This window comes from Neovison vison, chromosome 2 (assembly GCF_020171115.1).
Source record: "Neovison vison isolate M4711 chromosome 2, ASM_NN_V1, whole genome shotgun sequence".
NCBI classification, from domain to species: domain Eukaryota; kingdom Metazoa; phylum Chordata; class Mammalia; order Carnivora; family Mustelidae; genus Neogale; species Neogale vison.
Genome location: NC_058092.1, coordinates 36,395,564 through 36,418,229, shown reverse-complemented (window position 1 = coordinate 36,418,229; position 22,666 = coordinate 36,395,564). Strand labels below are relative to the sequence as shown.

At 38.1% G+C, this 22,666-nt stretch overlaps 1 protein-coding gene across 1 annotated transcript in view; it reads left to right on the top strand.

Moving 5' to 3' along the window:
- The window catches only part of PIK3R3 (phosphoinositide-3-kinase regulatory subunit 3), a 132,431-nt gene that overhangs the window by 64,612 nt on the left and 45,153 nt on the right, over window positions 1–22,666 (top strand). Inside the window, exons 2-3 of the mRNA XM_044238134.1 lie at window positions 17,039–17,147; window positions 19,662–19,760. Of these exons, the coding sequence (XP_044094069.1) occupies window positions 17,039–17,147; window positions 19,662–19,760 (208 nt within the window). The remainder of the gene's footprint in view (window positions 1–17,038; window positions 17,148–19,661; window positions 19,761–22,666) is intronic.

Genomic DNA, 22,666 nt, shown 5'->3' with positions numbered 1-22,666 from the left:
GCAAACTGGTACAGTCACTCTGGAAAACAGTATGGAAATTCCTCAAAAAGTTAAAAATAGAGCTACCTTATGACTCAGCAATTGCACTACTAGGTATTTACCCAAAGGATACAAATGTGATCCGAAGGGGCACCTGCACCCCCATGTTTATAACAGCAGTGTCCACAACAGTCAAACTGTGGAAAGAACCTAGATGTCCATTGACAGATGAATGCATAAAGATGTGGTATATATATATATACAATGGAAGTCTACTTAGCCATCAAAAAATGAAATCTTAGAACAACGTGGATGGTGAGGAAGATATATTTGGTTTTGAACACCATCTAATTTCTTACTGCACTAAAACTGTAGCCATAGAATTAAGATTATTAAACTGAATTGACATTTTCTCCATTAAGTTTAGATTAGGGACATGTGCACATTTTTTTGTGTGGGGAGGTGGGTAGAGAGCCAGATAGTGACTATTTCAGGCTTTGTAGCTCACCTTTGGTCTCTGTTGCATATTCTGTGTGTGGATGTATGTGTGTGTTTCTAAACATTAAAAAATATAAAAACCGTTCTTGGCACTGTACAAAAATAGGCAGAGGGCCATAGTTTGTTGACCCCTGGGAGATAATAAATACAACAATAAATCAAACTCTGATTTGTAGCATTTGCTGGTTTCTGAAGTGTACATACTCCCACTGTGACTGATTTTTAAGCTACTAGTGTGTTACACTGAATGAAGAGTTTGAAAGAGATGTGCGGTAGCACAAAGTATTTCTACTATATAAATACAGCAGTTGTAGATAGGTAGATAAAACATAGTAAAATATTAATGAAGTAATAAATTTTGAATGTTTATTACCTTTCTCTTTTTTAAAAAGATTTTATTTGAGAAAGAGTGAGCACAAGTTGGGGGTGGGGGGAAGGCAGAAGGATGAGCAGACTTCTTGCTGAGTGAGGACCCTGATGTGTGGGGCTCAATCCCAGGACCTTGAAATCATGACCTGAGCTGAAGTCAGACACCTAACCAACTGAGCCACCCAGGCTCCCCTCGTCTTTTTATTTTATTTTTTTAAAAGATTTTATTTATTTATTTGACAGAGAGAGAGATCACAAGTAGGCAGAGAGGCAGGCAGAGAGAGAGAGAGGGAGAAGCAGGCTCCCTGCTGAGCAGAGAGCCCGACGTGGGGCTCGATCCCAGGACCCTGGGATCATGACCTGAGCCGAAGGCAGAGGCCTTAACCCACTGAGCCACCCAGACGCCACCCCCCCCCGTCTTTTTTTAAGTAATCTCTACACCCAGTGTAGGGTGCCTCAAACTCACGACCCCTAAATCAAGAGTTGGTTGCTCTACTGACTGAGCCAGCCAGGCATCCACCTTTATTTTTAATATAACTTCATTGTGCATTTATATGATTTAATTTTTAATGATTGCATATAACCTTGGCTTGCAAAATTCCTGAAAATGTATCAGCTTTTGCTAGTCTATATGAGTTGGCATCAACATATTGAAGCTAAGGCTAAAGAGGTGAGATAATTTCCCAAATCAACTTTAAGTGCCAGAATCAGAATAAACTTCTTATTTTATTTTATTTTATTTATTTGACAGGGAGAGAGAGAAATCACAAGTAGGCAGAGCAGCAGTCAGAGAGAGAGGGGAAAGCAGGCTCCCTGCCGAGCGGAGAGCCCGACGTGGGGCTTGATCCCAGGACCCTGAGATCGTGACCTGATCCGAAGGCAGAGGCTTAACCCAGTGAGCCATCCAGGCACCCCTCTTTTAATTTGATTTTTCTTTTTAAAGATTTACTTACTTGTGAAAGAGAGAAAGAGCATGTGTGGGAGGGGCAAAAGAAGAGGGCGAGAGAATCTTAAGCACACAGCATGCTGAGCATGGAGCCTGATGCTGGGCTCAGTCTCTTGACCCTGAGGTCATGGACGACCTGAGCTGAAACCAAGAGTCAGACTTAACAGACTTAACTTAACTGACTGTGCCCCTCATTTTTATTTTCATCAAAACAATAGAGGTTCATAGTTTAAAAAGTCAAAAGGTACTGCAAGGTTTATAGTAGGAACCCCCCTAAAAAAGCAGCAGTTCCCTGATCTACCCTCTGTATCCCCATTTCTGATCTACAGTCCTAACATTTAACTCTTTTAGTTTTTTCTTCTGGTTTCTACTTCCCTATTTTTCATAATGGGTGAGTTCTATTCTATTTTAAATTTTTTCACTTTTTGATATTACTGATTCCTTCTAAGGAAGATGGGGATTTAGCTCTCTTATGCCTTACATGTTCTTCTTTACCCACTTTTCTAATACATGACAATTATAATTGTTTCTTAAATTACCTTTTTTTTTTTTTTTAAAGATTTTATTTTTCAGTACTCTATACCCAAAGTGGGGCTTGGATTTACAACCCTGAGATTAGGAGTTTCATGTTCTACTGACTGAGCCAGCCAGGTGCCCCTTAAGTTATCTTTTAGTATTTACACATTATGATCGTGTAAACAGTGCACACAGACAAGAAAATTGAGAGCTAAAGAAGAACAGAGGCCCAGAGTGTATGAGGTGTGGGAAAATGAGCAACCTTCTAAGAGCAAGGGCTGTGAGATTAGTAGTATTCTTCAGGAAAAGCCAGACTTCAGAGCAGGCTAGGAAGTGGGGAAAAAAACACTTTCTGGGAAGAAACTGAAATAAAATATATTATGATTATATCTTCTTCTTCTTCTTCTTCTTTTTTTTAAAGATTTTATTTATTTATTTGACAGATAGAGATCATAAGTAGGCAGAGAGGCAGGCAGAGAGAGGAGGAAGCAGGCTTCCTGCTGAGCAGAGAGCCCGAGGCGGGGCTCGATCCCAGGATCCTGGGATCATGACCTGAGCTGAAGGCAGAGGCTTTAACCCACTGAGCCACCCAGGTGTCCCATGATTATATCTTCTTATATAATTTTTTGAAATTAGTAATTGCCATAAATTTTAAACATTTGCCTCATTTTTAAAGGTACTTATAACCGTATTTCCCCCATACTCTATGACAGAACTGTAAAACTCATCTCAGTTTGGTTAAACATCAGATAATTCCCTTTTTCCGCTTTCAACACACTCCCTAAGTTGCCCTTCATTCTACTGCGAGAATCCCACGTATTACTCACAACTCTCATCCTGGTACTCCTGTTCACCATTACCCTGGGGATTGCCTTTGCTTTTCTCCTTAGCATTGGCATGCATTTTCCTGAATCCTATACCATCTTTTCTTTCCTAGGTTTATCTTTTCATTTTGCTAGAGCACATCATTCAGGAACTTCCTAAGAAAGGATTCCGAGAGATAAGTTATAAGGTGTTTGAGACCTAGTATGTCTGAAAATGTTAATTCTACCCTCGTGTAATTCATAATTTGGCAGGATATATAATTTTAGGTAGAAAAATCATTTGCCATCAAATGCAAAGGTTTTTCTCCAGTGTTGTTAATTTCCAGCCTTGCTGTTGAGGAATTCAAAAACATTTCAGGCCTTAGCCCTTTGTGATTTTTTTTCCCCCTTATAGTAGATTTTTAGGACCATCTCTTTATCCCTGATGTGAAATTCCACAGAGATGTACTTTGATGTGAATATTTATCATTCCTTATGTGGCATACTTGGTGTGGACTTTTTTTTTTTTAACATTTTATTTGAGAACGAGCGAGAGAAAGAGAGAGAATATGAGTGGTGTGGGGCAGTGGGAGAAGCAGACTCCCTGCTGAGCAGGGAGCCTGATGTGGGGCTTGGGCATCCCACCCTCCTATGCCCTGGGATCGCCACCTGAACAGAAGACAGCCACTTAACCTGCTTGAGCTATCCAGGTGCCCCTTTAGTGTGAACTTTTATTCTGGAAACCTATGTCCTTCATTTCTGAACATTTTTTCTTATATTTATTTTAAATATTTCTCTGCTTTCTGGAACTTCTGTTAGTTCAGTGTTGGGCCTTCTGGGTTTATCCTCTATTTATTTTATCTTCTGTTTTCATTACTTTCTCTTTTTGTTGTACTTCTTGGGAGATTTCCTCCATGTTATTTGCCAGCTTGTCAGTTCAGGGTTTTTTTGTTTTGTTTTGTTCTTTTAAAAAAACCTCTATCTTGAATTTAATATGTAAAGGCTCTTGTTCTTCAGTGTTTATTATAGATCTTGTTTGTGTTTCAATATTTCCTTTCCTGAGGATGTTATACTTTTTTGTGTATCTGTGATGTTTTCTTTTCCTTGAATTCTTTGTTTACTTCTAAGTTCCTTTGTTTTGTTTGGTTTTGGTTTTCTTTAATCTTGATAACTTTCTTTTAATGTCTTCTGGTTCTATGTTTAAAATTATGGTAAATATATATAACATAAAATTTATCATTTTAATAATTTTCTAAAAATTTTATTTATTTATTGTCAGAGATACTGCAAGAGAAGGAACACAAGCAGGGGGAGTGGGAGAGGGAGAAGCAGGCTTCCTGCTGAGCAGGGAGCCCGATGCAGGGCTCCATTCCAAGACCCCAGGATTATGACCTGAGCTGAAGGCAGATGGTTAATGACTGAACCACCCAGGAGCCCCATTTTAATAATTTTTAGGTGTACAGTTCTTTGGCATTAAGTACATTCACATTTTTGTGTAACCATAAGTATCATTCATCTCCAGACCTTTTCATCTTACCTAACTAGAATTCTGTACATATTAACTTCCCATTCACCTTCCCCCAGCCTCTGGCAGCCACCATTCTACTTTCTGTCCCATGAATTTGACTACTCTGGCTACCTCGTCTAAGAGAAATCACATAGTCTTTGTCCTTTCGTGACTGGTTTATCTGTCATTTTGTGACATGTCTTCAAGATTCCTCCGTGTTGTAGGATGTGTCAAAATTTCCTTTTTTAAAGGGTTTGTTCTTATTTAAGAATGATAAACTAGGGAAACAAGCCATAAGAGACTCTTAATCTCAGGAAACAAACTGAGGGCTGCTGGTCAGTGGCAGGGTATGGGGGAGGTATAGGGTGGCTGGGTTATAGACATTGGGGAGGGTATGTGCTATAGTGAGTGCTGTGAATTGTGTGAGACTGATGATTCACAAACCTTTATCCCTGAAGCAAATAATAAATTATATGTTGATGAAAAAAAAGAATAAAAAGATTGAAAAAAAAAAAAGAATGATATACTAAAAAACTGATTGGAACCTCCATGTCAGTGATCAAGCTATGTTAATTGGAGCCCTTCACTGAAAGTTGGTGAGATGTGAATATCTTTTTCTGTGGTAACCCCCAAATATCTATATCTTAGGGCTTTTTTTGTGTTCTTGTCAGTTTACCCAGAGAAAAATCTACCTGACTCCTCCCTGGGAATGAAAACTTGGTGGTGCAGTGTTCAAAGAACTCAGGTGGGGAAGGGAGTTGGGACATCAATCTTTTCCTTAATTCTGCTATTTTCATTTAGGGACTTACCCTAGTCCTAGCTGTGGTTGGTGTTCCCTGAGTCCAGAGCATCTCTAATTGCTTCTCTGGATCAGTACATCGTCGACAGGCAGCCTTTGTGTGGTGTGGAGGAGGGGTAGTTGACTGGTTGCTTGGGGGATGGGGTAGAGAACTAGGGATCTAACTGCTCTTTCTGTAGACTTGTCAGCCAGTTCTTCAGGTTATGGTCCCAGTACTCAGTCTTCCTTTCAGAGATGTGTTGTGCCATCAGTTTCTGGCTGCCCAGAACACAGTGGTGTGAATTAGATTTTTTTTTTTTTTATTAGACTTTATCGTTTCAGGCTTAGGTTTCAGTTTTTGCAGTCTACCAAGTCAAATTCATCTATTTGCTTTTTCTGTATTAAAGTTTTGTTGCTATCATCTACTGTTGTTTCCTCTCTTCATTTCTTTGCTATTTTTTGCTTAAACCGTTAAAAATATTTTTTATTGCCAATTTGGAGAGATTTTAGAGGTAGTAAAGAACCACATGTTTTAAATCAACTGTATTTTGGCACTTGTAATCTACTTGCCCAATTTTTTTTTCCTATTGCATAGAAGATTTTCAAAGAGAGACATGTATATACTTCTTGCTACTCAAAGTTTGGACCAACAGCATTGGTATCACCTGGGAGCTTGTTCGAAATGCAGAATTCCAGGCCTCAATCCATACCTAGCCAAGCATATTCTATATTTTTATAAGATCCCAGGGTTATTTGTAATTTATTATAAGTAAATGTGAGAAGCACTGGTCTAATTCACTGTGCCTGGTACAGCACTTGACACATATTAGGTGTCTTCTGTTGGACACTCAGCTATTTAGAAAAGACTTTCTTATTAGAAATACTGTTTTGGGATCAGAGTATAGATATTCTTTGAAGCTATGGGAGTAGATGCAAGTATAGAGTAAAAAGTGGGTCAAGGAAATACCAGTTTTAAGGTGTGGATAAAGGAAGAAAGGACCTTCTAGGAAAATTGAGAGCTAAGGAAGAACAGAGGCCCAGAGTATATGAGGTGTGGGAAAATGAGCAACCTTCTAAGAGCAAGGGCTGCGAGATTAGTAGTATTCTTCAGGAAAAGCCAGACTTCAGAGCAGGCTAGGAAGTGGGGGAAAAAACACTTTCTGGGAAGATACTGAAATAATAAAATACTTTAATTACAATGTAGGGAGAATGATCAAGGAGGAAAGCCCAGAAGACATAATGGAATGATGAGCAATGAAGAGATGGTTTAGTAGGGGAGGTGGCCACACTGGGGTAAGAACACAGGAGATGACAGGTGACTAAAATGAACTTCCACTCTCTCGACCTTGTACTCTCCATGTTTCAGGCATTTCTTTAAATTCTCTCTTGGCCTTTTTTTTTTTTTTTTTAGCTAGACATGTTGTTCCTTTAGTGTAGGACACCATCTTTTCTTCCTTGATTCTCTCTAGATGCAGTGCCCTTATTTTGTGCTCCATGGCATCCTATTTTTTTCTATGTCTGTCTCCTTTTTTCTTTTTAAATATTTATTTGAGAGAGTGGGCAGGAGAGGCAGAGGGAGAGAGTGAATGTCAAGCAGACTCTTGCAGAGCCTGATGTTGGGCTCAATCTCAGAATCCTGAGATCACGGTATGAGCTGAAACCAAGAGTGGATGCCCAGCTGATTACACCACCCCGGGTCCCCCATCACTCTTTTTTTAAAAAGTTGAGATCAAATCATATACTATAATATTTACCCTTTAAGATACACTTTAAAAATACTTTTACTGTGTTTAACCATAGCACAGTAATTACATGTTTTACTTATTTAAATTGCCCACCAGGGGTGCCTGGGTGGCTCAGTTGGTAAAGCGACTGTCTTCAGCTCAGGTCATGATCCTGGAGTCCTGGACTCGAGTTCTGCGTAGGGCTCCCAGTTCAGCAGAATGTCTGCTTCTCCCTCTGACTCTCCCCACTTTGGTGCACTTTCATTCTCCCTCTCTCAAATAAATAAAATCTTAAAAAAAAAAAAAAAAGATTTTATTGGCACGTGGGTGGCTCAGTGGGTTAAATCTCTGCCTTTGGCTCAGGTCATGATCTCAGGGTCCTGGGATCAAGCCCCATATTGGGTTCCCTGCTCAGCAGGGAGCCTGCTTCCCTCTCTCTCTCTGTCTGCCTTTCTGTCTACTTGTGATTTCTCTGTCAAATAAATAAAAATAAAATCTTAAAAAAGTTATTTATTTGAGAGAGAGACAGAGCATGAAAGGGGAGGTCAGAGGGAGAAGCAGACTCCCTTTGGAGCTGGGAGCCTATGGGGGACTCAATCCTGGGACTTCAGGATCATGACCTGAGCCACCCAGGTGCCCAATAAATAAAATATTTAATAAAAAAATGCCCACTTGTCTATCTTGTCATTATCTTTGGCATCTGGCCTAGCACCTGTGTCTAACAGCCAATATTCATTGATTGCTGTGTGTCACACACTGTTGTAAGTTTACATATACTGACTCATTTAATCATCTTAACGAGGATTTAGCCCTATTTTATGGATGGAGGAAACTACTTTAACCCTATTTTATGGATGGAGGAGACAAAGGCCTAGAATAAGTAGGTCAGCCACTGTTGAGTGAACACATTTATTGTGTGTCCCGTGTACCAGCCACTGTGCTTATATGTTTGGGTTACAGAATTAAGAAAGGCTTTGGTCAGAGTTTCAGCCAGACTGTTGGTTAAAGCTTCACCCTAAAATGAGGGATATATAGCTGGCTCCTGGTTTTGTGGTACTCGGAATCAAAAGGCTTGAAGTCTCTCTGACTACTTATATAATTGGGTGTGCCCCTTCTCCCTCTATCACAGACTGGAGACATATATTCAAATGTTGTTTTAGCCTTTTTTCTTCCATTTTTTAAATTTAAAGCCATCCTTTAAAAGTCAAACCCTAGCATAGACTATAAGGGCTGAGATCTGCCATTCCTCCCTGGTTTTAATAAGTACCTCACTCTGATTCTTAACTTTTTAAAATTAAATATTTTATGTAGAAATAATTTCAAACTTATAAGAATACAAAGAACATAATCAGGTTCACTTGTTAACATTTTATTCAATTTGTTTTATAATTCATATTCTATATGTATAAAGTCATACTGTTCTTTTCTCAACTATTTAAGTTACAGTCATCCTGGTCCTTAACCCCTAAATACCATAATATATATTTCCTAAGAATAGGAATGTTCCTTTATATTCCCCAGTATACCATAATTATCAATTTCAGTACATTTAACTTTGATGTGATACTTTACTGTTTATAAATTATTTATAGATTACAACTAAAGAAATAATCTTTTTACAGTGCTATAGACCCTGAATACTCTGTTTAATTAAAAAATACCAACGTGGGCACCTGGGTGGCTCAGTCGGTTAAGTGCCTGCCTTCAGTTCAGGTCATGATCTCAGAGTCCTGGGATCAAGCCCACTTTGGGGAACCTGCTTCTCCCTCTCTTTATGCTGCTCCCCCTGCCTGTGCTCTCTTGTTCTCTCAAATAATTGAATAAAATCTTTAAAAAAAATACCAAAGGGAATTTTTGAAAGTTTTTCTAAAAAGTTGGAAAACATATTGTTGGGCCCTGCCGGTCATGGCACTCAGCTCACTAAGGATTAGGTTTGAGCAGTTTAGCATTTGCATTGAAGTTTCTGCAGGAGGAGATCAATTGCTCCTTTTGCTGCGTTTCCATTAGACTTTGCTTTTACCTTTACTATAATATTTACTTCATTCTGCTGAGTGTTATGGTTAGGTGTTTCTATATGTTGTTCATGTAGGTTTGTTCTTTTGAGTGCTGGAAACACCTTGTCCTTGTACCTTTTATAGCTATAGCAAAATGCTTTATACAGTGTAAGTTTAAACTGTTAATCCTTATAAATGGATAAGTAGAAGAATTTTAAATTTTGCAAAATTATAGGTCCAACTCTAGCTCTTTTATAAACCATGTCAAGTCCTTTGCAAACAAGATAGGTATAAGTAGCATTTAGGAAAAAAATATGGATTATAGCAAGGTCTTACCCCATCTAGAAATTTTGGTAGCCTGATGGTTTTTTTTTTTTTTTAAGATAACAGCTTTTTAAAAAATAACAGTGAGATAAAATTCACATAGTGTAATAATTCACCCACTTAAAAGTGTATAATTCAGTAGGTTTAAGTATATTCACAGAGTTTTGCAACCATCACCACAAACAATTTTGTAACGTTTTCATTACCCTACTCTGCACACATTAGCTATCCTTCCCTTTTCTTCTTTAATCCCACCAGGAGCCCTAGGCAACCATTAATTTATTTTTTGTCTCTGTAAATTTGCCTGTTCTGGATAGTGGAATAATCTAATGTGGACTTTTGTGCCTGGCTTTTCACTTAACCTAAACAATTTCATGGTTCATATATTTTATAAAATATTTCAGCAGAGTTGTGCAGCGGAAGCATGCTGGGCCCATATTTTATAAAATATTTCATTTCCTTTTTACCACTAAATAATATTCCTCTGTATATAACATTTTGTTTACTCATTCATCTGTTGATAGATATTGGGTTGTTTCCACTTTCTGGCTATTACAAACAATGCTATTATAAACATTCATACACAAGTTTTTTTTATGGGCGTATGTTCCAGTTCTCTTGAGTGTATAACTAGGATTGAAATTGCTGGGTAATGTGATGACTAGGTTTAACCTTTTGAGGAACTGCTAAACTGTACAGTTGCATCATTTTATATTTCCATCAGCAGTGTATGAGAGTTCCAGTTTCTCCACATTCTCATCAACACTTGTCTTTTTTTAAAAATTTTTTAATTATTTTTTTATTTTTTTTAAGGTTTTTTATTTATTTATTTGACAGAGATCACAAGTAGGCAGAGAGGCAGGCAGAGAGAGAGGAAGGGAAGCAGGCTCCCTGCTGAGCAGAGAACCCAATGTGGGGCTCGATCCCGGGATCCTGGGATCATGACCTGAGCTGAAGGCAGAGGCTTTAACCCACTGAGCCATCCAGGCACCCCAACACTTGTCTTTTTGATTACAGTTTATCTTTGAATAATGTGAGAGTTAGAAACATCAATCCCTGTGTAGTCCAAAATCTCTGTATAAATTTTGACTTCCCAAAAACTTACCTACTAATAGCTTATTATTGACCAGAAGCCTTACTGATAACAGAAACAGTTGTTTAATACATTTTTGTATGTTGTATGTATTTATATACTGTATTCTTACCATAAGGCAAGATAGAGAAAAGAAAATGTTAGTTAAGAAAATCCTAAGAGGGGGCGCCTGGGTGGCTCAGTGGGTTAAGCCACTGCCTTCGGCTCAGGTCATGATCTCTCGGGGTCCTGGGATCGAGTCCCGCATCGGGCTCTCTGCTCAGCAGGGAGCCTGCTTCCCTCTATCTCCCTCTCTGCCTGCCTCTCCATCTGCTTGTGATCTCTCTCTGTCAAATAAATAAATAAAATCTTTAAAAAAAAAAAAGAAGATCTAAGAGAAAATAACTTACAGTGCTGTATTTATTGATTGTGTAAGTTTATGTTGTCTGTTTACAAAATCATCTTTCAATACCTGCATCAATGTGATATGATACAAAACACTGTGAGATGTTATACATATTACTAACAGCAGACATCAAAAGTGAGAAGATAATGGGATGCCTGGGTGGCTCAGTTGGTTAAGCGGCTACCTTCGGCTCTGGTCATGATCCCAGCGTCCTGGGATCGAGTCTCACATCGGGCTTCTTGCTCGGTGGGGAGCCTGCTTCTCCCTCTGCCTCTGCTGCCACTCTGCCTGCCTGTGCTCTCTCTCTCTCTGGCAAATAAATAAATAAAATCTTTTTAAAAAATTAAAAAAAAATGAGAAGATAATGTGAAAAAATTCATATGTATTTGCAGATACAGCAATTCATGCATTGATAATGAAGCATCAATATGTTTGGCAATGATGACAAAAACGTTTCATGCAGTTCTTGCTGTATAGTTATTAGATTTTCATATCAAAATACATGTATAGCAGATAAATTTATTATCTACAGTATGTACATATAGTTCAGTACGATGATTATTTGCTGTTAAGTGGAATTTGATCATCATAAGATCTTCATCCATGTTGTCTTCATGTTGAGTTGGTTGAAGAGGAGGAGGAAGAGTTGGTCTTGCTCTCTTAGGGTGGCATAGGCAGAAGAGGAGGAGGGGGTAGGAAGGGAGGCAGGAGAGGCAGGCACACTTGATGTAACATTATGGAAACACGTAATAATTTCTATCTGACATTTTTGCTTTTCCATTTTTCTAAAAAAATGTTCTATACAGTACCAATCCTTCTACCATTTCAGTACTTGTATCATACAAATGAAGGCAAGATAGAGAAAAGAAAATCCTAAATGAAGTCATAAGCAGTTTTGAATATTTGGAACACTTCTGCCAGATTGTCTAATGTCAGCTTGTTTTCTTGGACTGCTTCTTCACCTTCTTGTCATCTGACACCGGTTCAGTAGCACTCATCTCCATCATGTCGTCTTCTGTTAATTCCTATGATGTGTCACTTAGCTCTTGAATGTCTCCAAATTCTTAAAACCCTTTACTCGCCACCTTTTTCTTCTTCTTTATTTTCTTCCATATCCGCTGTCTCTTTCATGATTTTTTTTGATTAACTCTGTTGTAAATCCTGTGAAATCATGTATAACATCTGGACACTATTTTCTCTAGCAGGAATTTATTGTTTCAGGCTTGATGGCTTTCACTGCTTTTTGTGTAACAGTGATGGCATCTTCGGTGATGTGATCCTCTTAGACTTCATGATGTTCTCTCTATCAAGGTTCTCTTCCCAAGTACAAGGTTCTCTTCCCAAGTACTGATAATCCTTTCCAAAGAGTACTGTACATGATGAGCCCTAAAGGTCATTATGACTCCCTGATCTAAAGGCTGATTTAGAGATGTGTTTGGGGGCAGATAGGTCATTTTAACACTTTTGGTATTGAATTTGTGGGGTTCTGGGTGGCAAGGGACATTGTCTGATATCAAAAGAACTTTAAAAGGCAGTCCTTTACTGTCAAGGTACTTCCTGGCTTCAGGGATAAAAAGGATCAATGGAACTAATCCAGAAAAATGGTTCTTGTCGTCTAGGCCTTGTTGTATAACCAAAAGATGGGCAGCTGGTGTTTATTTTTTCTCTTCAAGGCTCAGGGGTTAGCAACTTTATAGATAAGGGCAGTTCTGATCATAAACCCAACTGCATTTGTGCAAAATGGTAGCGTTAGCCTATCCCTTCCTGTCTTTTTTTTTTTTTTCTTTTTAAATCCCTTCCTATCTTAAATTCTGGTGCTTGCTTCTCTTTCTTACTAATGAATGTCCTTTGTGGCATTTTTTTCCAGAAAAGGGCACTTTTGTCTGCATTAAAAACCTGTTCAGGCAGACATCCTTTCTCCTTCATGATTTTCTTAATGGCCTCTGGGAACTTGTCCGCTGCCTCTTGGTTGGCAGAAGCTGCTTCTGCTATTATCTTGACATTTTTAAAGCCTCTTTCTAAAATTACCAAACTACCCTTTGCTGGTTAAATTCTCCAGTTTTAGATCTTTCACCTTTCTTTTTTTTTAAGTTGTCCTATAATGACTTAGCTTTTTCCTGAATAATATTAGAGTCTATAGGTACCTTACAGCAATCCTGCACCCACATAAAGGCTGCATTTTCAATACAGGATAAAAAGGTATCTCCTAAAAAGTGCAAGGTTTTTGCATCCACTGGCATAGCTGCAGGGATGGCTTCTCAAATTTCCGTTTTTGTTTTTTTTTTTTTAAACCAATGGTCCTTAGGCTGGTGGGCAACTGCAGACCTCAGTCAAGCAGTTCAACTTTTTCTTGTAATGTCATGACTTTTCTTGGCTTCTTGGGAGCTTTCAGCATCACTAGTGGCACTTTGTATGGGTCCTCTGGTGTTATTCTAGGTGGAAGAATGATGGGAGATTACTTTTTACGGCAAAATATAATTCACGGAGAGATGAATTGTTCATGCAGAGATGATTAGTGACACAGGGCATTTTAAGCTGATGCTCATAACGCTTGAGCTCACTGCAATAACAACAGGAGATGGCTACAAAATTATTAGAGTAGTACAGTATGTACTACAGTTAATTTTATGCAGTTATGATTTAATACTGTATCTTTACCTTTGTTTATAATTCTCTCAGCTGCAAATGGGGCCATGTACAGTCTGTATGTGTTTGCATAAAAGTTTGATAAATTTTAACTTTTTATGATTTGTGTATATTTATGGTAGTAAATGAAAAAATAGACTAGTATATACATACATTTTATACATTCATGATATACTTAACTTTTTCTTAAGCTTTTTGATATTTCTATGTGCTATGTGCTTTGTCTGCAAGGTTTTTCAAACTGTTGCAAATCTCCAAGAAATTTTCTAACATATTTTTTGGAAAAAAAAAACAAAAAAACCCTGTGTATAGAAGGACCCATGTATGCAGTTCAAACCCCTGTTATCAAAGGGTCAACTGTATAGTCATCCTAATGGGTGTGAAGTGGTATATATATATATATATTTTTTAAGATTTTATTTATTATTTATTTGACAGAGAAGGAGAGAGGGAGAGAGCTCTAGCAAGCAAGGGGAGAGGCAGAGGGGAGGGAGAGAGAATCGCAAGCAGACCTCACGCTGAGCCTGGAGCGCCACAGGGGATGGATCTCATGACGCTGAGATCACGACCTGAGCTGAAATCAAGAGTTGGATGCTCAGCCAACTGAGCCACCCAGTCGCCCCTGGAGTGGTATCTTATTGTGATTTTAATTTTCATTTCCTTGAGGGCTGATACTCTCTTTTCATGTACTTGTTGGCCATTTGTATATCTTCTTTGGAGAAATGTCTATTTACATCCTGTGCTCATTTTTAATTCAGTTATTTGTCTTTTTATTAAGTTGCAAGACTTCTTTACTCTGGATACAACTTTATTAGATATATGATTTACAAAGATTTTCTGCCATTCTCTGTGTTGTCTTTGCACTTTCTTGATGTCATTTGAAGCACAAGAATTTTTAATTTTGATCAAGTCCAATTTATCTGTTTATTTTTTTTTTCCTTTACTTTGTGCTTTTGGTTCCTATCTAAGAAACCAGTGCCTAGTCCAAAGTTACGAAGATTCAAGTCTGCTCTCTTTAAAAAGTTTTACAGTTTTGGGCTGCCTGGGTGGCTCAGTCAGTTAAATGTCTGCCTTTGGCTCAGGTCATGATTCCAGGGTTGTGGAATCAAGTCCTGCATTGGGCTCCTGGCTTGGGAAGGAGCCTGCTTCTCCCTCTGCCTGCTGCTTCCCCTGTTTGTGCTCTCTCTCTCTCTTTCTGCCAAATAAATAAAATCTTTTTTTAAAAAAAGGTTTATAGTTTTAGCTTTTACATGTAGGTTTTTGATCATTTTGAGTTAATTCTTGCAGTGTGATGCAGGGGTCTGACTATATTCTTTTGAATGTGGGTAACCAGTTGTCCTAGCACCATTTGTTAAAAAGGCTATTTTTTTCAACATTGAATTTTTTTACATCCTTATTAAAAACATTTGACAGTAAAGAGTTTCTGTTTTGAAGAACATATTCACATTGTTCCCCTTTCCCCCCATATTGTCTTTTTTGTTAATTAAAAAAAATGTAGAAACCATCTCAAACTTACAGAAAAGTTGCAAGTACAGTACTAATAACTTATTTTCTTGAACTATTGAGAGTAAGTTGCTGACATGATACCCCGCAATGATCACATTTTTGTGTATTTCCCACCAATAAGAACATTTTTTTATATAATGGTGACACAAAAGCAGAAAATTAATGTTGATACATTACAGTACCAATCTTATCCTCAGCTCCCATTCAAGTTTCATTCTTGTTCCAGTAATATCCTTTATAACAAAAAGAATCCAGTCCAGAATTACACATTGCATTTGTCATGCTTCTCTAGTCTTTTTCAATCTGGAATGATTCCTCAATCTTCTTGATTTTCATGACCTTGACAATTTTGAAGATTACAGGCCAGTTTTTTTTTGTTTTTGTTTTGTAGAATGTCTCTGAATTGTGATTTGTCTGATGTTTCCTCATGATTAAATTCAGTTTATATGTATTTGGCAGGAATATCCCAGAAGTGATATTAATGTCCTTCCCAGTGCATCCTATTGGGGGCCCAAGATTTTATTATTACTGGTGGTATTAACTTGATTGATTACTTGATTAAGGTAGTGTTTGCCAGGCTTCTCCACTATTATTATTTGTCTTTTTACTTTTGTGACTAATAAGCATTTTGTGGGAAAGCCCTTTGAGATTATATAAATCCTTTCTGTTAATCTTTTGGTTTTTCATTTTATTAATTTACATCTGAATGAGCACATGGATTCTTATTTTGTTTTGAAGGCTTATATTACCTTACTATCATTTGTATCAATGCTTGAGTTGTTCCATATTTGATAGTGGAAACCCCTTCAAGGTGGCTTTTTTATTCTTTTGTCAAGGCCCCTCATTCTTCGAGCACTTGCTTTTTACTTTTTGGTATAACATGATGTTCGAGGTTCATTTGGTTCTTGCTCTAGCCCAGCTGTAGCCCAGCTCTACCTCAGCCTTGGAATCTGCTTTTCTTCAAAGACCCCTGGTTCTTTTTAGTAGAGAATAGCATTAAAAACTAAGATCTGGGTGCTAGTTATGCATACTTGGGATGCTGCAGATCATAGGACTTCTCAGGGGACAGAGGGAATAGTTTTATTACCTATATGTATAGACATCTGCATCTCTCTTTCTATTAAATTTCATGAGTTCATAGCAATAGCTATAATTCCAGTTCAAACTAGAGAGATCCTTCTGGTTTTTTTTCACCTTTCCATATTTGTAACTTCCTTTTTAGACTATGAGAAACCTGGTTCCTATTATTTTTAATAGTTGTATTTATTTGATCTATTACTCCTTTTGTACCCCATCTCTTATAGTCATTGCTGCATTCCCTCCACACATCCCAGCCTCCCCTCCCCCAAGTAGAAACTCTTCACCCTTATCTGACTTTGTCCCATTATATTGGTATGCCCTCTTCTGAGGATTGTGTCCTCATTGGCTTGGTCTCCACTACTCTGGGCCATCCGGGCCCTATGCCACTGCACTTCTTCCTTCATTCAGCTTTAGCATCTCATGCCAGGCTGCACTGGTGAGGCTCTCGTCCTTACCCTCCTCCAGCTCTGAGATCCTGTGCTGTGTTGCTGCCTTCCTATATGGACATAATTCTCCTTCACCTGCTTTGGGCTCTGACAACCAACTCTTGGCCATTGTGACCACTCTAACTTAATGGCTTTTGGACTGAATTATTTGTTAAAGGGTGTCCCATTGTCTTTTGAGAGATGAAGTGTTTTGAGAGACGAATTAAAAGTTAGTATTTTATAAGAAGGGAAAAAACCCAAGTAGCTTGAAAACTTCACCTTTTAGGCAGTTACTGGTAGAGTTCTAGAAGGATTCCTTCTTTGGCTAATGTTTAACATAAAATAACAGTTAATTTATAATTATTTAAATCTTAATGTACATTGGTTAATGAGCTGTTCCTGACTGAGGAAATTAGAAACAAATAGTAATTTATAGCTACCGAATAATATTCATTTTTCTTCTAGCTCTTCCACCAAAGCCACCTAAGCCAATGACTTCAGCCGTTACAAATGGAATGAAGGACAGTTCTGTTTCTCTTCAGGATGCAGAATGGTACTGGGGGGATATTTCAAGGTAACTAGAATACTACTATAATTCACTGAAGTTTAGAAACAAATCAGTTTTGAGAAGTTAAAAATAAAACATTTTCATGTCCTACTAGTTGTCATTTAAAGATTACCATTTTAAAAATTGTGAGAACACTTCAAAAGTTTCTAAATGCTGTCCTTCCACAAGAAATTGTCAAGAAGATCTTTAAATTACAGGTGTGATTATTACTTTTAATACTATATTAAGGATAGATCTCTGAATAATGAAACTGAAAAGATTTAGGATAGCTACATGTGTTTTTCTATAAAAGATAGTTATAGGTACTTAATTTTCTTTACCTTTCAAAGTCTAAGGCAACAGTTCCACAATCTTTGCATACATAAGAATCAGTTGGGGTGTGGCCCAGGAATCTACATTTAACAACCTCCCCAGGTGGTTTGGATGCATTCTTCACATCCCTCATTTTAAGAAATGGGACTTTAGAGTAGTAAAATGCTTCTTAGGTAAAATGTGATTTTTTGGAAATGTTGAACCTAGAGAAGGGAAAAAGTACATATATATTGAATTTGAATATTCAGATTTCTTGTTTTTCTTGATTTTTTTTTTTTTTTTAAAAAGACCTATCCATTTCTGTCAGATTGGGTTCAAGGTTGATGGTGTATTCTTCAGTATGCTTGTATTTCTCTTTCTTTTGTCTGTTCTCTTCAACTACCAAAGTGGCACTCATTTTTTCTTCTTTGTTACCATTTTAACCATCTTTAAATGTGCAGTTCAGTGGCATTAAGTACATTCACACTATTGTTCAACCATCACCATCATCTGTCTTTGGAACTATTTCATCTTCCCCCAAAGCGAAACTTTGTACTCATTAAACACTAACTGCCTTTTCTGCCTATTCTTCCCAACCCTGGGAAACCACCATCCTACTTCTGTTTCTATGAATTTGACTACTCTAGGTACCTCACATAAGTGGAATCGTATAGTATTTATCCTTTTGTGACTGACATATTTCACTTAGCACAATGTCTTCAAGGTTCATCGTTGTTATAGCATGTATCAGAATTTCCTTCCTTTTTAAGGTTAAATAATATTCCATTATGTGTATATACCAAATTTTTATTTTTTCATTCATCTGGACATTTGGCTTTGAACATCTGGATTGTTTATACAGCTTTTGGCTATTGTAAATAATGCTGTCATGAACATTGGTGTATAAATGTTTTTTCAAGTCCCTTTTTTTTTTTTAATTTTTATTTCTTTATTTTTTATTTTTTTTAAAGATTTTATTTATTTATTTGCCAGAAAGCGAGAGCACAGAGGAAATGACAGCAGAGGGAGAGAAAGAAGCAGGCTCCCGTTGAGCAGAGAGCCCAATATGGGACTCGATCCCTGGACCCTGAGACGATGACCTGAGCTGAAAGCAGAGGCTTAACCCTCTGAGCCACCCAGGTGGCCCTCTTTATTATTTTTTAAAGGGGGGGAGGGGCAGAAGGAGAGAGAGAATCATAAGTAGGTCCCCTGCCCAACATGGAGCCCATATGAGGCTTAGTCTCACAACCCTGAGATTGTGACCTGAGCTGAAATCAGGAGTTGGCTGCTTACCTGACTGAGCCACCCAGGTGCCCCTCCAGTCCCTGCTTTTAGTTTTTTGGGTTACATACCCTGAAGTGGAATTTCTAAGTCATATGGTAATTCTATGTTTAATTTTTTGAAGGAGACCTAATATATTTTATATTAAAATAGATCAGAAGGGGCACCTGGGTGGCTCAGTGGGTTAAAGCCGCTGCCTTCGGCTCGGGTCATGATCTCAGGGTCCTGGGATCAAGTTCCGCATCGGGCTCTCTGCTCAGCACGGGGCCTGCTTCCCTTCCTCTCTCTCTGCCTGCCTCTCTGCCTACTGTGATCTCTCTCTGTCGAATGAATAAATAAAATCTTTAAAAAAAAATCAGAAAATATTTGTTTATAATTGTGCAACTGTTTAAATTTATATTCTAAGACCTTGTGGGTCTGTAACTCAAGAGTCTTCTGTGCCCTGCCATATCCTGAGTGTTCTAGTGTTTTTTCTTAAAGTCCTAAACCAACTCTGCAGGAGGAATTTATCATCACTATAAATTCATATTGGAGAAGATTATATTGAAAGGTTGTGAACTTAGTGAATTACCCCCCCCCCTTCAGACACAGCTGCCACTGTTGCTTAAACACAACCTTCTTTCTAAACAGCTGCTGGTTTTTCCTGAAACCCTGCAAGTTCAGACCTGCCTAAGGAAGCCCTAAAGGCTTAATGGAAATACTATCCCCTACAGACGGTTGAAATCGGGAAGAGTTTAAAAAGCAAATAGACCTTCCTTAGATTGCATAATACTGAAAATCAAAACAGAAAGATCCTATCTAGGGGGAGGAATTAAATGACCTCTGAAGGCCCCCATTATTCTATGACCTTAGACATACTCCTCTCCCAACTAGCTTTAGTAATAATATGTGAAGAGAACAATTGATGATTACATTTTTTTCAGTTTTTCCTATAATTCTATTTTTCAGGGAGGAGGTTAATGATAAATTACGGGATATGCCAGATGGTACGTTCTTGGTCAGAGATGCCTCAACAAAAATGCAGGGGGATTATACTTTGACTTTGCGGTGAGTATTTTTCAGCATTGTGACTAGTGCTCTATTAGTGTTATTTATTTCTGGGTATACAGAGATTTTTGTATTTATTTAAATGATTATTTATACATTTTAAAATATTTTTACTTAATTTAGATACATAAGTTTTAGTTGTTTGACTATCCTTTCTCCATATGTTAAATATTTAAATGTCTTATAAAAAGATGGCAACAATTTTAATTTTTATGTAGGAATAAAACTAAAAAGCTAAAATCCCTCAAAGTAAGTTACGAAGTAAGAATTAATACTGTTGACCTTGTATGTGAGGTAGAAGTCATGGGGACAGCCTGAGGTTATTAAGATATGTTGGGAATCTACCTCTCTAATAGCTCTATTATTTTCCTCAATGCAGACTTCAGAGAGTAAAGCTTAACATAGTTTAGGCTTACAAGGATATGTAGAAGATAAAACAGTTCTTAGCCTCTATCATGCCATCCACGTGGGCATATTAGAATCTCCTAAGTGATGGATGTATCACCTTTTATATTTACAAAGATGGAACATATATTTTAAAAGATTAGGAAAACTGGGACGCCTGGGTGGCGCAGTTGGTTGGACGACTGCCTTCGGCTCAGGGCGTGATCCTGGAGTCCCGGGATCGAGTCCCACATCAGGCTCCCAGCTCCATGGGGAGTCTGCTTCGCTCTCTGACCTTCTCCTCGCTCGTGCTCTCTCTCACTGTCTCTCTCTCGCAAATAAATAAATAAAAAATCTTTAAAAAAAAAAAATAAAAGATTAGGAAAACTGCATCAGATATATATATATTTTTTAAAGATTATTTATTTATTTATTTGACACAGAGAGAGAGAGAGATCACAAGTAGGCAGAGAGGCAGGCAGGGAGAAAGGAAGGGAAGCAGGCCCCCTGCTGAGCAGAGAGCCCGATGTGGGACTCGATCCCAGGACCCTGAGATCGTGACCTGAGCCAAATGCAGTGGCTTAACCCACTGAGCCACCCTGCATCAGATATTTTTACATTTAATTTTAACAATTAAAATAGTCTAATTACAATAAAGTACTGTGCTTTTTTAAAAAAGGGACTACCTAAAGAAAAATATAATGAAAATAGCAGCGATACTGTGCTACGTGTTTTACATGCAATATCTTATTCCTCACAACAACCTTATGAATTAGGTATTATTAATATTTCCATTTTATAGATGGGACAACTGAAACTTAACTGGTTAAGAAACTTTCCTAAAGACATATAGCTAGTAAATGGCAGAGGATGGAGTCAGATTCAGATGTATCTGATTCTTTGCTACCTTTCTGCCTACTATCTTTAGGAAAAGTCATGTATTTTATGCTAGAAATTTGGAGTTTCTGATAAAGGCATTATAGGAAGTTAATACCTTGGAACTTTTAATTATGCTGAGGAATAAACAAAATTCTGTAATGATTCACTTCACTTAGTTTTTTTTCCCCTGCTCTAGTCCAGCTTCTGTCTTTACCACTCTCATAAGGAGTGTTAAACCAATGACCACTTCTCTCTTCTTACCTCACCTGACCTCTTGGCAGCTTTAGTCATAGGCATTTCTTCCTAGAAACAGGTTATTGTCTTGACTTTTGTGACATCACACTCCTGATTTTCTTCCTAACTCTAGGCCAGCCATTCCTTTGCTCAATATCTAAATGTTAAGTGTTCCAGACTTGGAGTTGGGCCTCCTTCCCTTCTCTGTATTGGTTCTCCCAAGGTGAGCTTGTCCTGTTCCATGGCTTTAATATGCCATTAAATGGTGATGATTCATAAACCCCATCTCCAGCTCTGACCTCCAGATCTCCACTTGCCTACTTGACTTTGCTGCTTACGTAACTAGGGTACATATTAATTTGAACATGGTCAAAGAAGAGTTATTTTCTAACCCAACTCTTCCTACCCAAACTGTTTCTCTTCTACTTTTTTTTTCTTTCTTTCTACTTTTCCCCCTCCCCAGAAATAGAACCACCATTTCTACAGTACTCAAGTTACAGCTTTTCCCCCTCTTACTTTCCTCATCTTCACATCCAGATCCATCATTGAACAAGTCCTGACAACTTTACCTCCAAATCTATATTTGTAATCTCATCATACTTCTCTCCCACTCAACAGTAAGCCCACCGTCATCTTGCTTGATCTTTTGCAGTCATTTCCTGACAGGCCTCTCAGCATCTTAGAATTTCTAACTTTCCCACCCCTGTTGACCGTTTTCTGCACAGAAATTACTAGAGTGATCATTTTTTTTTTTTTTAACTTTTTTTTTTTTAAAGATTTTATTTATTTATCTGACAGAGAGAGATCACAAGTAGGCAGAGAGGCAGGCAGAGAGATAGAGGAGGAAGCAGGCTCCCCGCTGAGCAGAGAGCCCGATGCGGGACTCGATCCCAGGACCCTGAGACCATGACCTGAGCCGAAGGCAGTGGCTTAACCCACTGAGCCACCCAGGCACCCCTAGAGTGATCATTTTAAGGAATGAGTCTGGATTACTCCCTTGCTTAAAGTTCTTTTAAGAGTTTCCCTACTGCAGGGCGCCTGGGTGGCTCAGTGGGTTAAGCCACTGCCTTCGGCTCAGGTCATGATCTCAGGGTCCTAGGATTGAGTCCCGCATCAGGCCCTCTGCTCAGCAGGGAGCCTGCTTCCCTCTCTCTCTCTCTACCTGCCTCTCCATCTACTTGTGATTTCTCTCTGTCAAATAAATAAATAAAATCTAAAAAAAAAAAAAATGCTTGTGTTTTAAAGAGTTTCCCTACTGCACTTAAGGTAAAGAATTTGGATTTTATTCTAGCTTACAGAACTCTATTTGACCTGGACTTGGTCTACTTCTTAAACTACATTCCTCCCCCTCCCCCTACATTCAACCTCTCTAGCCTTTTCATACTTCAGGCAAGTGAAGCTTATGCTTC